Here is a 15,942-nt window from a genome sequence, read left to right as displayed (position 1 = left end):
TTTACAAAGTTGAAAGGTTTGATGAGTCCTGAACACAAGGGCTTCACAGAGCTGTCAAATGCTGACATTTCTTCTTTCAAGAAGCCTTGACAGATAGCACGTCTGACGTTGATGTGCTCTGTCAGTGACTTCCTCCCTAATTGGCTTGATGAGCCCGCAGGGCGGGCTTAAGGTCAATCGGGAAAATCCCTGTGGTTGGTCAGGCGAGGATGGAGGTGGGACATTGACACGACAAGCAGCAGTCCCACCTCCAACTCGCCTCTATTCACAAAATCCAGCCCATTGGGTCCATGGAGCAGGTTGTGTTGAACTACTGAGAGCAGGGAGGAAGTTTTTCAGGGGGTCAGTGGGCGCGTTTGGTGGCCAGTTGGGTGGGAAAAACTCACCGCCACGCTAGTTTCCCAGATGTCGGGTCTGTCATTGCTGAACAGACCCGACACCAAACGGCGGGGGAGGCAATTTAGATATTTAAGAGCTTGTTAACAGGCACTTAAAAACTATTTTAAGCTCACCTTCAAATTTTACAAGTTCACCCACGGGTTCCCTGCTGTTCGGGGATCACGTCAGGTAAGCAGGTCGGGAGTTGTGTCACCATGATATAATTTCTTTACTTGACAGCTGCAAATGTGCTATAAAAGCTCCCATCTCATAGCTGTTCACTTTCCAAGATTAGAAGCTGTTGCTTACTGCATTTGGAAGACAGATTGAGCTTTATGCAGGTTGCAAGTGTTTGGAGGTGACTCTGTATCCAGTGTCACCTCATTGGAACAACCTCTCTCACCGTTGACAGATCGCTTCTGTCATCTCAACTTCACCTGCCATCTATTACATCAGCATTGGTGCCCTTGAAACTATCTCACCTTGGTCCTCAGAATCCCACCACGATCAGCCCCAACACCAGCAGCACCAGGCACTCCAGCAGCACCAACAACAACAACACCAACCTTCTCCGCATTCAACTGATGCAGCCCAGGACACAGGGCATCTGCACCTGAGCACATTGCTGTCCAGGAGGCTAGGGATAGCCTCACCATAGTCAGATTTACTTCACTTGACGCTGTACACACTGGCTGCCACATAATGCGCCAGGTTGGCACCATCCCACACCAACAACATCCCTACAATGCCCAAGCCATTCCTTCCACACTCCTCGCCATTGCCGGGGTACCATTATGTCTCACCATTCACTGCAACTCACTAAGCCACTTCCAAAGGTGCACACAAATCTGTCCAAGAACGCAAAGAGCTGAAAATAAAGATTTCAATGTTTGACAGCACATTAACAGAAACTTTACATGAACATTGACTAAAACACCCAAGTGCCTACACTTGTGTGTTGTTACTTGGTATGATTGGACTAAGGTGAGGGTGAGTGTGAGGGTTGGCTAGTGAGATGGGGAAGTGATAATGTAGATAGGGATGGGAGGAGGTGCAAGGTAAGTTGGTGTGAGTAAGGATGTGCAGGAGTAGGGTAGGAAAGGCAGAGTGATGGGGATGTGATCAGTGGCACAGCAGGATGAGGTTTAGTGTGGCTTTGCAATAATGTTTTGTGATCTACTGAGATCATTGAAAGGTTTGCAGCACTGCAGCCTGGTTCTCCTGATGACATCCCTGCTTGTGTCCTCTTGTGCAATGTGCAACCAGGCTGCGTTGATCTCCTGGGGCGGTCTCTTCCGCTGTAATACCTGCTGTAATTTCTGATTCAAGTTCTGTTTCATACATCAGACTTAGGCATGCTAACGTCTTGCTTTCTCTTAGATAACAGAAGATGCCCCACGCAGCTTTCAGTTAGGTGCTGCCTTATTCAACTTTGTATGGTATATGGTGAAACTACCGAATGTTGAAAGGTAATGGTTAACAGTACAAAATAAGTTGTTGATTTAATGCTTCTGTATAAAAGTCATATGTTCAGTAACCTTGTGTTTAGACATGAATATTTCCATGAGGAACTGGAATATGTTTGATACTTGCTGAGAAGGAACTACAAAGATATACAAATACAGCCCAATTTTGAGAGGTTGACATTGCACCTGTTTAAATAGATACCAGAGGGGTAATTTTATGAGACTGCATTACCATCAGGGTGGAGTCGTAAAATTACCCCATAGTTACATTTTTGACTTCTGCTGTGGCAATTAAAGAAGGCCAGCCCCATGGTGCGGGGGGAGGGGGTGCGAGTGGAGCGAGAGCATTTTATACAAATATCAATTTTTTTCCTGCTGGCAGAAACATGAGGTTGAGTTTCCTTCTCTAGTCTAGTCTATTCTGATGTCACTGACAGAAAATATTCCTTTGCATCCCAAGCGCAGGTGTAGAGACCTCAGACTAGCCTGTCCAGGGACTGAAAACCATGAGCAGCTGAGGTTGTCGAGTATCCAACTGGTAGTGTGGTTTCTTGGCGTCCCATAGCTCTGGATCAACTCTCAGGCTAGTTTCAAGTCACGGGCCCTGTTTCTAATGGAGCCACTCAAGGACACACCCCCGTTAATCACATCATGTAGCAACGTAGCAGGGAGGGAGAGAGCTTGTGCAGCAGGCAAAGAAATAACTTGATGTTTGTCAAGAAATATCAAGATTTCTGCAAGTATTCAATGTAAGTAGTGGGGACTGTATTGGTAAGCAGATCTAACCTGAAAGCTCTAGAGAATACATCTGTAACTTGCTCGATGCATCTGTCCACAGCTGTTTGACTTATGGTCCCAGCAACTGCTTGGAATGACCTGGTGACATGGAAGTTCAGATCAGTTGTGAGCTTAACAACCATTGGTAAACTGATACATAGATACATAGATACATAGAAGATAGGAGCAGGAGTAGGCCATTCGGCCCTTCGTGCCTGCTCCGCCATTTAATGAGATCATGGCTGATCCTTTAATTCAGTATCCCGTCCCCGCCTTCTCTCCGTAACCCTTAACCCCTTTTGCCCGTAGAAATATATCTAATTCCCTCTTAAATATATTTAATGAGCTGGCGTACACTGCCCTCTGTGGCAATGAGTTCCACAGGTTCACCACTCTCTGAGTGAAGAAATTCCCCCTCATCTCTGTCCTAAATGGTTTAGCCCTTATCCTTAAATTATGTCCTCTAGTTCTGTTCTCACCCGCCAAGGGAAACATTCCTTCTGCATCCAGTCTGTCTAGACCTGTCAGAATTTTATACACTTCTATGAGGTCCCCTCTCAATCTTCTAAACTCCAGTGTGTACATCCCTAAACTACATAGTCTCTCCTCATAGGTCATTCCCGCCATTCCTGGTATCAGCCTGGTGAATCGCCGCTGGTGCAGGTGGGCTGTCGGTCCCCTAGCAGCATGTGGCATAACACTGCAACAGAAAGCAAATCCTGTGCAAGCGCTGCTCCTCGGTGAAATGCAGGTAGGCACTCCCCTGCCTGTATACTCTTGTGTGGTGCCACCGATGGGTAGGTGCCTCTGGTGCAGCCTCAGCAGCTACATCTCCCTCTATTGCTCCTTCTCCTTCCAAGAAGTAAAGTCAGTGGGAAACCAATTAATTGTGCCCTGTCTGAAAAGGGAGGAAAGTGGCAGCCCCTGTGAAGATAGAAACATAGAAGATAGGAGCAGGAGTAGGCCATTCGGTCCCTCGAGCCTGCTTCGCCATTCAATGAGATCATGGCTGATCATCCAATTTCAGTACCCTGTCCCTGCCTTCTCCCCATATCCCTTGATCCCTTTAGCCTTAAGAAATATATCCAACTCCTTCTTGAATATATTTAATGAATTGGTCTCCACTGCCTTCTGTGGTAGAGAATTCCACAGGTTCACCACTCTCTGGGTGAAGAAATTCCTCCTCATCTCTGTCCTAAATGGCTTACTCCTTATCCTTAGACTGTGACCCCTGGTTCTGGACTCCCCGGCCATCGGGAACATCCTTCCTGCATCTAGTCTGTCCAGTCCTGTTAGAATTTTATAAGTTTCAATGAGATCCCCTCTCATTCTTCTAAACTCCAGCGAGTATAAGCCCAATCGACCCAATCTCTCCTCATATGTCATTCCTGCCATCCCAGGTATCAGTTTGGTGAATCTTCGCTGCACTCCCTCCATGGCAAGAACATCCTTCCTGAGATAAGGCGACCAAAACTGCACATAATACTCAAGGTGTGGTCTCACCAAGGCCCTGTACAACTGCAGCAAGACATCCTTGTTCTTGTACTCGAACCCTCTCGCTACGCAGGCCAACATACCATTTGCCGCCTTAACCGCCTGCTGCACTGCATGCTTACCTTCAGCGACTGCTGCACAAGGACACCCAGGTCTCGTTGCACTTCCCCTTCTCCCAATCTATTGCCGTTCAGATAATAAGCTGCCTTCCTGTTTTTGCCACCAAAGTGGATAACTTCGCATTTATCCACATTATACTGCATCTGCCATGTTTCTGCCCAATCACCCAACCTGTCCAAATCATACTAGTTCCCTCGTCTAGATCATTAATATATATTGTGAATAGCTGGGGTCCAAGGACCGATCCCTGCGGTACCCCACTAGTCACTGCCTGCCACTCGGAAAAGGACCCATTTATTCCAACTCTTTGCTTTCTGTCTGCCAACCAGTTCTCTATCCAAGTCAATATCTTGCCCCCAATCCCACGTGCCTTAACTTTACACGCTAATCTCTTATGCGGGACCTTATCGAAGGCCTTCTGAAAGTCCAGATACACCACATCCACTGGTTCTCCCTTATCTATTTTACCAGTTACATCCTCAAAAAATTCCAGTAGATTAGTCAAGCACGATTTACCTTTTGTGAATCCATGTTGACTTTGTCCGATCCTGTCACTGTTTTCCAAGTGCTCTGCTATTACATCTTTTATAATGGACTCTAGCATTTTCCCCACTACCGATGTCAGGCTTACCGGTCTATAATTCCCCGTTTTCTCTCTGCCACCTTTTTTGAATAGTGGGGTACCATTAGCTACCCTCCAATCCATGGGAACTGTTCCAGAGTCTATAGAATTTTGGAAGATGACCAGCAATGCATCTGCTATTTCTGGGGCCACTTCCTTAAGTACCCTAGGATGTAGATTATCAGGCCCTGGGAATTTATTGGCCTTCAATCCTGTCAATTTCCCTAACACCATTTCCCTACAAATACTGATTTCATTCAGTTCCTCCCTCTCATTAGCCCCTATGTTCCCCGACATCTCTGGGAGGTTATTTGTGTCCTCCTTTGTGAAGACAGAACCAAAGTATGTATTTAATTAGTCTGCCATTTCTTTGTTCCCCATTATAAATTCCCCTGATTCTGACTGCAAGGGACCTACGCTTGACTTCACCAATCTTTTTCTCTTCACATATCTATAAAAGCTTTTACAGTTAGTTTTTATGTTCCCTGCAAGCTTATTCTCATACTCTATTTTCCCCCTCTTAATTAATCCCTTTGTCCTCCTTTGCTGAATCCTAAACTGCTCCCAGTCCTCTGGTTTACTGCTTTTTCTGGCCAATTTATATGTCTTCTCCTTGGATCTTATGCTATCCCTCATTTCCCTTTTTTGTTTTATCTTTATGCCAAACAGGGATGAACAAATTCTGTAGTTCATCCATGCGATCTTTGAATGTTTGCCATTGCCTATCCACCATCAACCCTTTGAGTAACATTCCCCAATCAATCCTACCCAACTCGCGCCTCATACCATCGTAGTTTCCTTTATTTAAATTCAGGACTCTAGCCTCTGAGTCAACTACTTCACTCTCCATCTTAATGAAGAATTCTATCATATTATGATCGCTCCGACCCAAGGGGCCTTGCACAACAAGATTGCTAATTAATCCTTTCTCATTACATAATACCCAGTTTAAGATGGCCTGGTCTCTAGCTGGTTCCTCGACATATTGGTCCAGGAAACCATCTCGTATACACTCCAGGAATTCCTCCTCCACAGTATTGTTACTAATTTGGTTAGCCCAATCTATATGTAGATTAAAGTCACCCATGATAACTGCTGTGCCCTTATTGCACACGTCTCTAATTTCCTATTTAATGCCATCCCCAACTTCCGCATTACTGTTTGGAGGTCTGTATACCACTCCCACTAACGTTTTCTGCCCCTTGGTATTTCTCAGTTCTACCCATACAAATTCCACATCATCAGAGCTAATATCCTTCCTTTCAATTGTGTTAATCCCCTCTTCAACCAGCAATGCTACCCCACCTCTTCTTTTTTGCCTATCTTTCCTGAATATTGAATACCCCTGGATGTTGAGTTCCCAGCCTTGGTCACCCTGGAGCCATGTTTCCGTAATCCCAATCATATCATATCCGTTTACCTCTATTTGCACAGCTAATTCATCCACCTTATTACGAATGCTCCTCGCATTAAGACACAAGGCCTTCAGGCTTGTTTTTTTAGCTCTCTTACACCTTTTAGAATTATTATTTACTGTGGCCATGTTTGATTTTAAACCCTTGGGCCTAGAAATTCAGTTTGGGGTGGCCAGCTCGCTCGCGCCCAGGAAGTACCGCTGCGTGCGGAGCCACTTGCGCCCGCCGGAAATTCAGTTTCAGCGCCCCAACTGGAAGGCGGCCGCTATTCAAGGGTTTCGGCACCCCCGCTTGGGGCGCTGAAACTGAATATCGGCGCGCTAGGTGCCACAGCGCCACCCGCTGCAGAGCGGCAGGCTGCGGTAGGTGCGGGCAGGCGGCCGCCGAAAAAGCGGCCGACCGCACCTCCGCCTTAACTCGCCCCACTAACGCTACAGGACGGCCCCGTTTTCTGATCGCTGTTTGCGGCCGCTGCGGAAGAGGCGGCCGCAACTAAATATGGTGGTCGGGCCGGTAGCGGGGCGGTAGCGGGGCGGTAGCGGGGCACTGCGCACACCGATGACGTCATCGGTGGCGGCGCAGCGCTACTGGCTAACGCCGCCATTACCGCAGCGCTGAATATCGGCGAAAGCTCAGCAAGTGGCGCAAAAGCCCTCTTTGGGCGAAAACTGGGCGCAAAGTCTACTGAATTTCTAGCCCTTGATTTCTCTGACTGCCACCTTTGTTTTTCCTCTTCCTTTCTTTTGCTTCTATCCTTGTTTCCCTTTCCTCTGTCTCCTTGCTCAGGTTCCCAACCCTCTGCCATTTTAGTTTAAACCCTCCCCCAGAGCACTAGCAAACACTCCCCCTAGGACATCAGTCCCGGTCCTGCCCAGGTGCAAACTGTCCGTTTTGTACTGGACCTACCTCCCCCAGAACCGGTTCCAATGTCCCAGGAATTTGAATCCCTCCCCCTTGCACTATTCCTCTAGCCACGTATTCATCTGAAATATCCTTCTATTTCTACTCTGACTAGCACGTGGCACTGGTAGCAATCCTGAGATTACTACCTTTGAGGTCCTATTTCTTAATTTACCTCCTAACTCCCTATATTCAGCTTTTAGGACCTCATCCCGTTTTTTACCTATATCGTTGGTACCTATATGCACCACGACAACTAGCTGTTCACCCTCCCCTTCCAAAATGTTCTGCAGCCGTTCTGAGACATCCTTGACCCTTGCACCAGGGAGGCAACATACCATCCTGGCAAAAAGTCAGATGACAGAAAAAGCAAAAATGCCACACCTATAAAACTTTTCACAGCATCTGTAAATGTAAGCCCTGATTTTAACTCTGGTGGGAGTGCAGCAGGAACTGGGGCGCTGGTGTGAGGCTCGAGCCATTTAAACTCCCGGGCCTTAGTTAAATGTTCAGTGGCAAACTCCCACCCGAACCCAGCATAAATCACTAGGATACAGGTGGGCAGAAGCAGGTTTTTGGGTGCCAGAAGGCCGCCGCCAGGGACTCATGCCGGAGACTGTTCTGTTAAGATAAGTGCTCTGGGGTGAGGACGAGTGGGGTAGCGTAGTCTTGAGGCAACTACAGTCGGGGAGGGGGAGGGATGCTAGGGCAAGGGCAGCCCAAGCACTCCTGGTTTGTTTAAATGGTGTTAAAATCAGACTTTTCAGAGTCTGAGTTCTTTAAATTCTCTTCCGCTTTCATTACATTGCCTAGCAATCCTGAACACCAGTTTTATACTAGTGTGATTCAGCACAAATGATATGGAAATTATGGAAATTGGGACGTACTACATCCCCATGTCATTACTGCCTCACTTGCATGTGCCCGCCCAAAAAAGGACAGGAGTTGCTGTCAGAAAAGACAGCAGAAAATGGGGCCGGAGCCCAAGTGCCTGGAGATCTTGCATAACGGATCTTCATTACGATAGATCTTCTGTAGGTGTACCAGTGATTGTCACATGTTTCATTCTCCTTATCACTAGACGCTTTTCAAAATTTGTGCTTTCTGCACTTACTGGATGAAACAATAAAAAAGTCCATTCCCTTTTCAACATAAAACATAAGTGTTTCTCTCGTGCACACGAATAATGTTTTGCTGAGATTCTGTTCTATACTGCCCTTGTCTCAGCTGACTCCACTTTAATGAACCACTGGGAGACACACACGTCGTCTTGCCCATTGATTTTTTTTTCTCCCACCAATTTTTCTCCTGTGGGGAAGATCCTTATGCTTCACTTCACACCATCTTAGCATAGAAACGCCACCGTATATAGAATTGAGTATGAGCATGCAGCCTAGCAATCTATGAGGTCATGCTTTGTTGAATCAAATGTGCCAGCACCATTGCACCATGTCATAATTTTGCACATGGACCTTAATTATGCTAATTGTTCCATGGTTTTATATCAACATGTACGCATCCACAGAGAGCAAAATTGGCTTCACAGTTAATTGCAGAGATAATAGTGAAAAGAACATAAGAACATAAGAAATAATAAAAAAGTGATTTTGTCTTTGTGCCTTCCTACAGCATATGTCTTTTTTGAGTGTTTATTTTCCTAGCAATGTGCAGCAATTAACAAAATATGATCCTGACATCCTATTGCTTGATGAACCAGTTTAACATTTGAAGATGAAGATGAAGATGATAAATTTAAGATTGAGGTTCTTTACAGACCTATCCAGGAGGATGTAAGTAATTATATGGTAGAAGAGAGGCGAAAGATTTTGGTATTTCTTCTGCATTCTATTTCTTTAAATGATTTTTAAATTCTTACACAGTTTACTGGCAGTCATTTTGTCTATTGTTTGCTATTTAGGAACTCAGGATTTGGGTCGTTGACCCTGAAAAAGCTTCTTCTGCAGAGCTGAATAAAAAAGCTGAAAGGCCTTCTCTAGTAAGAACATAATATATTATTCATTGTTGTATGATTCTTACCTTAATTTATTTTACTGAACAAGATCACACTTGAAAGTTAGTCCTTGATACATATAATCTCTATATACAAATTGAAAGTCTCCCCACTTCATGAGAGAAACACTCAAAACTCAGGGACACATTTAATGTTGAAACTTCCAATCAGGTGACCTACATAAGAACATAAGAAATAGGAGCAGGAGTAGGCCATTTGGCCCCCTTGAGCCTGCTCCGCCATTCAGTGAGATCATGGCTGATCTGATCTTGGGCTCAGCTCCATTTCCCGGCCCGCACCCCATAACCCGTCACTCCCTTAGTGTTCAAAAATCTGTCTATCTCCACCTTAAATATATTCAATAACCCAGCCTCCACAGCTCTCTGGGGCAGAGAATTCCACAGATTTACGACCCTCTGAGAGAAGAAATTCTTCCTCATCTCAGTTTTAAATGGGCGACCCCTTATTCTGAAACTATGTCCCCTGGTTCTAGATTCCCCCAATGAGGGGAAATATCTTATCTGCATCTACCTTGTCAAGCCCCTCAGTATCTTATATGTTTCAATAAGATGCCCTCTCATTCTTCTAAACTCCAATGAGTATAGGCCCAACCTGCTCAGCCTTTCTTCATAAGTCAACCCCTTCATCTCAGGAATCAACCTCATGAACCTTCTCTGAACTGCCTCCAATGCAGGTATATCCCTCCTTAAATAAGGAGACCAAAACTGTATGCAGTACTCCAGGTGAGGTCTCACCAATACCCTGTACAGTTGTAGCAGGACTTCCCTGTTTTTATATTCCAACCCCCTTGCAATTAAGGCCAACATTCCATTTGCCTTCCTAATTACTTGCTGTACCTGCATGCTAAATTTTTGTGTTTCATGCAAAAGTACCCCCAGGTCCCTCTGTACTGCAGCATTTTGTAATCTCTATCCATTTAAATAATAATTTGCTTTTTTATTTTTCTTACCAAAGTGGATAACCTCACACTTTCCCATATTATACTCCATCTGCCAAATGTTTGCCCACTCACTTAGCCTATCTATATCCCTTTGCAGATTCTTTTTCCTCTTCACAACTTGCTTTCCCACCTATCTTTGTATCATCAGCAAATTTGGCTACATTACACTCAGTCCCTTCATCCAAGTCATTAATATAGATTGTAAATAGTTGAGGTCCCAGCACTGATTCCTGTGGCATCCCACTAGTTACCATTTGCCAACCGGAAAATGACCCATTTATCCCGACTCTCTGTTTTCTGTTCGTTAGTCAAACCTCTATCCATGCTAATATATTATCCCCAACCCCGTGAGCTCTTATCCTGTGCAGTAACCCTTTATGTGGCACCTTATTGCACACCCTCCTGTTCCTGACAATGGACTAAATTTGAATTATTAACCTAAAGGGTGTGACTGCCTCCTGGAACACAGTGTCCAGGTAACTTTCCCCCTCCCTGATGTATCGCAGTGTCCGAAGCTTGGACTCCAGCTCATCAACTCTGAGCCGAAGTTCCTCGAGCTGCAGACACTTACTGCAGATGTGGTCGCTGTGGATCACACTGTGTCCACTAGCTCCCACGTGCTACAGCTGCAACACATCGCCTGCCCTGCCATCTCTATTGTATTTTATTTAATTAATTAGGGGTTTTCAAGTTTTGAAATATGAATTATCTATGTTTAATTTTTAATCCCAGCTCTCAATATAAACCAATGCCCAAGTTTAGAAAAAGAGAGAAATACTCACCAACCAATCACTTACCTGCTTTCCTGTGATGTCACTTCTTGTTTTTTGTTGTTCTTCAAATCGTCGGAGGTGCTGCCGCGACCCAGGTCCGCACTGCCTTGAACTCCCGCTGTTTTTATCTGCCACCTCCTCTGGTGCCGCCGCCCAGGTCACGCTGCCTTGAACTCCCGCTGTTTTTATCTGCCACCTCCTCTGGTGCTGCCGCCGCCCAGGTTACGCTGCCTTGGATTCCCGCAGTTTTTATCTGTCACCTCCTCTGGTGCTGCCGCTGCCCAGGTCCGCACTGCCTTGAACTCCCGCTGTTTTTATCTGCCACCTCCTCTGGTGCCGCCGCCCAGGTCACGCTGCCTTGAACTCCCGCTGTTTGTATCTGCCACCTCCTCTGGTGCCGCCGCCCAGGTCCGCACTGCCTTGAACTCCCGCTGTTTGTATCTGCCACCTCCTCTGGTGCTGCCTTGAACTTCCGCTGTTTTTATCTGCCACCTCCTCTGGTGCTGCCGCCGCCCAGGTCACACTGCCTTGGACTCCCGCTGTTTTTATCTGCCACCTCCTCTGGTGCTGCTGCCGCCCAGGTCACGCTGCCTTGAACTCCCGCTGTTTTTATCTGCCGCCTCCTCTGGTGCCGCCGCCCAGGTCACGCTGCCTTGAACTCCCGCTGTTTGTATCTGCCACCTCCTCTGGTGCTGCCGCCGCCCAGGTCACGCTGCCTTGAACTTCTGCTGGTTTTATCTGCCACCTCCTCTGGTGCTGCCGCCGCCCAGGTCACGCTGCCTTGAACTCCCGCTGTTTTTATCTGCTGCCTCCTCTGGTGCTGCCGCCGCCCAGGTCACGCTGCCTTGAACTTCCGCTGTTTTTATCTGCCACCTCCTCTGGTGCTGCCACCGCCCAGGTCACACTGCCTTGGACTCCTGCTGTTTTTATCTGCTGCCTTCTCTGGTGCTGCCGCCGCCCAGGTCACGCTGCTTTGGACTCCCGCTGTTTTTATCTGCCACCTCCTCCGGTGCCGCCGCCACCCAGGTTCCTAGTCTTCTTCCTTCCGCCCTCCACCCATCTTCCCTACGCCCCCACCCATCTTCTTCCCTACGCCCCCACCCATCTTCTTTTCTCCATCCCCCCACCCATCTTACATAAGAACATAAGAAATAGGAGCAGGATTCGGCCCTTCAAGCCTGCTCCGCCATTCAATGAGATCATGGCTGATCTTCTGCCTCAATTCCATTCACCAGCCCTATCGCTATATGCCTTGATGCCCTTACGAGTCAGAAATCTATCGACTTCTGTTTTGAATATACCCAATGACTGAGCCTCCACAGCCCTCTGGGGTAGAGAATTCCAAAGATTCACCACCCTCTGTGTGAAGAAGTTTCTTCTCATCTCAGTCCTGAATGGCCAACCCTTTATTCTGAGGCTGTGGCCCCTGGTTCTAGATTCCCCAGCCAAGGGAAACATTCTCCCAGCATCCATCCTATCAAGCTCTAATAATTTTGTATGCTTCAATGAGATCCCCTCTCATTCTTCTGAATTCAAGAGAATACAGGCCTAGTTTACTCAATCTCTTCTCATACGACAGGCCCTGCATCCCAGGAATCAATCTCGTGAACCTTCATTGCATGCCTCGATGGCAAGTACTGTATATCCTTCCTTAGGTAAGGAGACCAAAATTGTACGCACCGAGGAGAAGTGCCGGGCTCTTGGAACGCAGTCGGCACTCCGCGGGAGGGGGGCTCAGGAGGCCGGGGACGGCAGCGTGGAGAGGTGCTGGCAGGCGGCCAGCAAAAAAAATGGTCGCCCCGCACCTCCTTTAATTAGCACCTGTACCGCCGCAGGTAGGCCCCCTGAACCGTTCGCAAATAGTGTCTGGCGTTAAAGCAGGGGGCGCAACTAAATATCGTGATCGGGGCGGTAGCGGGGCGCTGTGCGCACCGATGACGTCATCGGTAGTGGCGCAGCGCTAACGGCTAGCGCCGCCATTAGCGTCCCGCTAAATTTAGCGGGAGGCATGGCCAGTGGCTTCCGACCCACTTAGCACCCTCTTAAGGCGCTAACGGGTGGCGCAGCCCACTGAATTTCTAGGCCAAAGTATTTAATTTCTCAGCCATTTCCTCATTCCCCATTATAAATTCTCCCATCTCTGACTGTAAAGGACCTACATTTATCTTCGCTAGTCTTTTCCTTTTCACATACCTATAGAAGCTTTTACAATCTGTTTTTATATTTTTCGCTAGTTTGTGCTCATATTCCATTTTCCCTTTCTTTATCAATTTCTTGATCCCCCGATGCTGATTTCTAAAAGGATCCGAATTGTCAGGCTGACCACTTTTTCTGGCAACCTTATAAGCTTCCTCCTTTGACTTAATACTAGCTTTAATTTCTTTTGTTAGCCATGGTTGGATCACTTTCCCTTTTTGGGTTTTTATGTCCTAGAGGAATATATGTTTGTCTTCTTCCCTCCATGCCCCCACCCATCTTCTTCCCTCGACCCCCACCCATCTTCGTCCCTCGACCCCCACCCATCTTCGTCCCTCGACCCCCACCCATCTTCTTCCCTCGACCCCCACCCATCTTCTTCCCTCTAACCCCCACCCATCTTCTTCCCTGTACCCTCACCCATCTTCTTCCCTGTACCCCCACCCATCTTCTTCCTTCTACCCCATCCATCTTCCTCCCTCCACCCCATCCATCTTCTTCCCTGTACCCCCACCCATCTTCTTCCTTCTACCCCATCCATCTTCCTCCCTCCACCCCATCCATCTTCTTCCCTGTACCCCCACCCATCTTCTTCCTTCTACCCCCACCCATCTTATCTCCACCCCCACCCATCTTCCTCCCTCCACCCCCACCCATCTTCCTTCCTCCACCCCCACCCATCTTCCTCCCTCCACCCATCTTCTTATCTCCACCCCCACCCATCTTCCTCCCTCCACCCCCACCCATCTTCTTATCTCCGCCCCCACCCATCTTCCTTCCTCCACCCCCACCCGTCTTCCTCCCTCCACCCCCACCCATCTTTTTCCCTCTAACCCCCACCCATCTTCTTCCCTCTAGCCCCCACCCATCTTCTTCCCTCTACCCCCCACCCATCTTCTTCCCTCTACCCCCCACCCATCTTCTTCCCTCTACCCCCACCCATCTTCTTCCCTCCACCCCAACCATCTTCTTCCCTTTAGCCCCCACCCATCTTCGTCCCTGCACCCCACCCATCTTCATCCCTCCACCCCCCCACCCACCTTCCTTCCACCCCCACCCATCTTCTTCCCTCTGCCCCCCACCCATCTTCTTCCCTCTGCCCCCCACCCATCTTCTTCCCTCCGCCCCCCACCCATCTTCTTCCCTCCGCCCCCCACCCATCTTCTTCCCTCCGCCCCCCACCATCTTCTTCCCTCCGCCCCCCACCCATCTTCTTCCCTCCGCCCCCCACCATCTTCTTCCCTCCGCCCCCCACCATCTTCTTCCCATTCTGCTTACATCCTACCTCAGTCTAGCTGTATGTTCAGTTATGTTTGCTTTGCCATATCATGCAGATTATTTACCTTTGTGCTTCTACACCAGGATAAATAGATTATAGTTTTCTGGCGCTGTACTGATCCCAGACCACTTTTTAGCCTCTTTGGTTCCCTCAATAGAGAGGGAGATCTTATACTTGAACAATTTTTTTGATAACTTTTAAAATTTGGCAGTATGCTATTGTTTATCAGGCCAAGCAGTTTTTTGGTGCCATTTGAAGCCTGATGTCTATGTTTCATTGAAATTTTCCAACCTAGCACCTAGAATGGTTCACCTCTAAGCATTGTCTAGTTTTGTTGATGACAACATCTAAAAGCTTGCTAGCAAAGTGAGAGCACCATGATTTTCTTTTTTTTTTACAAAAGATAGTTGTTTCTGGACATTTTGAAATGGGCGCTCCTCTGAAAGGAGGCAGCTTTGAAATATAATCAAGTATAGGTGTGATGTTCGTTATACTGATCACAGTTTTGAAACCAAATAACTGGCTGGTAAAGGTCATACTTTGTCAATAGTGCAGTGCTCCATATCACAAGTTGTTGATCTTGGTGAAGCTACCAGGGAGTGGACTCCGGGTGCTACCCCTTTCCATGAAAGAAGATAAATAAAGAATGAGTTACACTGGGTATCTTTTAATGGGAAACTTAAGAGTGGTATTTTAAGAACTCCAGAGAGCAGGTCACCTAATTGCTCTGCCAATGTGATTCAGTGGAACCTAAAGAGGGAATAGCTGGAGCGGCTGGAACCGATCATAAAAATAAAGGCCACAAAATCAGTACTATCATATTTGATTTTACTGAGCTATTCACTGTTTAAAACTGATATGTGTTTTCACTCAACAGTTTTCTCGTATTTTGACCAAAGAATTCTTTAATCTGGGACAGGAGCTAACACTGACAACGTTTCCCACAACTCACCGTTATGAATCAGCATTTAATATTGCAGAGGGGTACGTATAGGTTTAACAAAGGATCTTAACTCTCACTCATTCAATCTTCATATACATATAAGAATTGCCATCATGCTGTTCAGAATTTACAAGGACGCCAGAATACAGGAAGGAAAGAAGACAGGCCAGCCAAGCTCTTTCATGAACAAATTTAACCATTTCAAATTCTTGTCTTATCTCAAACGAATATCCATAAACTTTTGTTGAATTAGGGATTGGTCTGAATCCTTCTAAATGCTGTAACTATTACTGCATTGGGTAGCAATCTTTGACAGAAGAGAATCCATTTTAACTCCCCGAAAATCGGCACTCACGGCCTCAAAATGGAATTGGTACCTGTAGTGTATGTGCCTTTAAGAGCCCCCTGTGTACTGTAATGCCGGTAATGGCTACTCGGGCTATATAAGCCTGTATATTGTGTTGTATCAGTTAGTTCACCTCCAGACTTTGTTCAGTAAACACCTGTGAAACCAACTCCTGCCTTCAGTGTCTCTATTAACACACGGATACAACAGTGGCGACGAATTGGAAACGGACTTACCTGCAATTCGGCAGCACCTCAAGGA

General features: G+C 47.0%; 1 protein-coding gene across 1 annotated transcript in view; it reads left to right on the top strand.

Moving 5' to 3' along the window:
- The first annotated feature begins 1,746 nt into the window (after positions 1-1,746).
- The window catches only part of LOC147120926 (cation channel sperm-associated auxiliary subunit epsilon-like), a 196,855-nt gene continuing 182,659 nt past the window's right edge, over positions 1,747-15,942 (top strand). The window contains exons 1-4 of the mRNA XM_085979704.1: positions 1,747-1,847; positions 8,890-8,962; positions 9,091-9,168; positions 15,270-15,376. Of these exons, the coding sequence (XP_085835830.1) occupies positions 1,822-1,847; positions 8,890-8,962; positions 9,091-9,168; positions 15,270-15,376 (284 nt within the window). The 5' untranslated portion in view covers positions 1,747-1,821. The remainder of the gene's footprint in view (positions 1,848-8,889; positions 8,963-9,090; positions 9,169-15,269; positions 15,377-15,942) is intronic.

Source organism: Somniosus microcephalus, chromosome 3 (assembly GCF_052327205.1).
Source record: "Somniosus microcephalus isolate GS21.2 chromosome 3, FLI_Smic_1.0, whole genome shotgun sequence".
NCBI classification, from domain to species: domain Eukaryota; kingdom Metazoa; phylum Chordata; class Chondrichthyes; order Squaliformes; family Somniosidae; genus Somniosus; species Somniosus microcephalus.
Note: the sequence above shows the minus strand (reverse complement) of the source record. Positions and strands in the feature narration are given on the sequence as shown.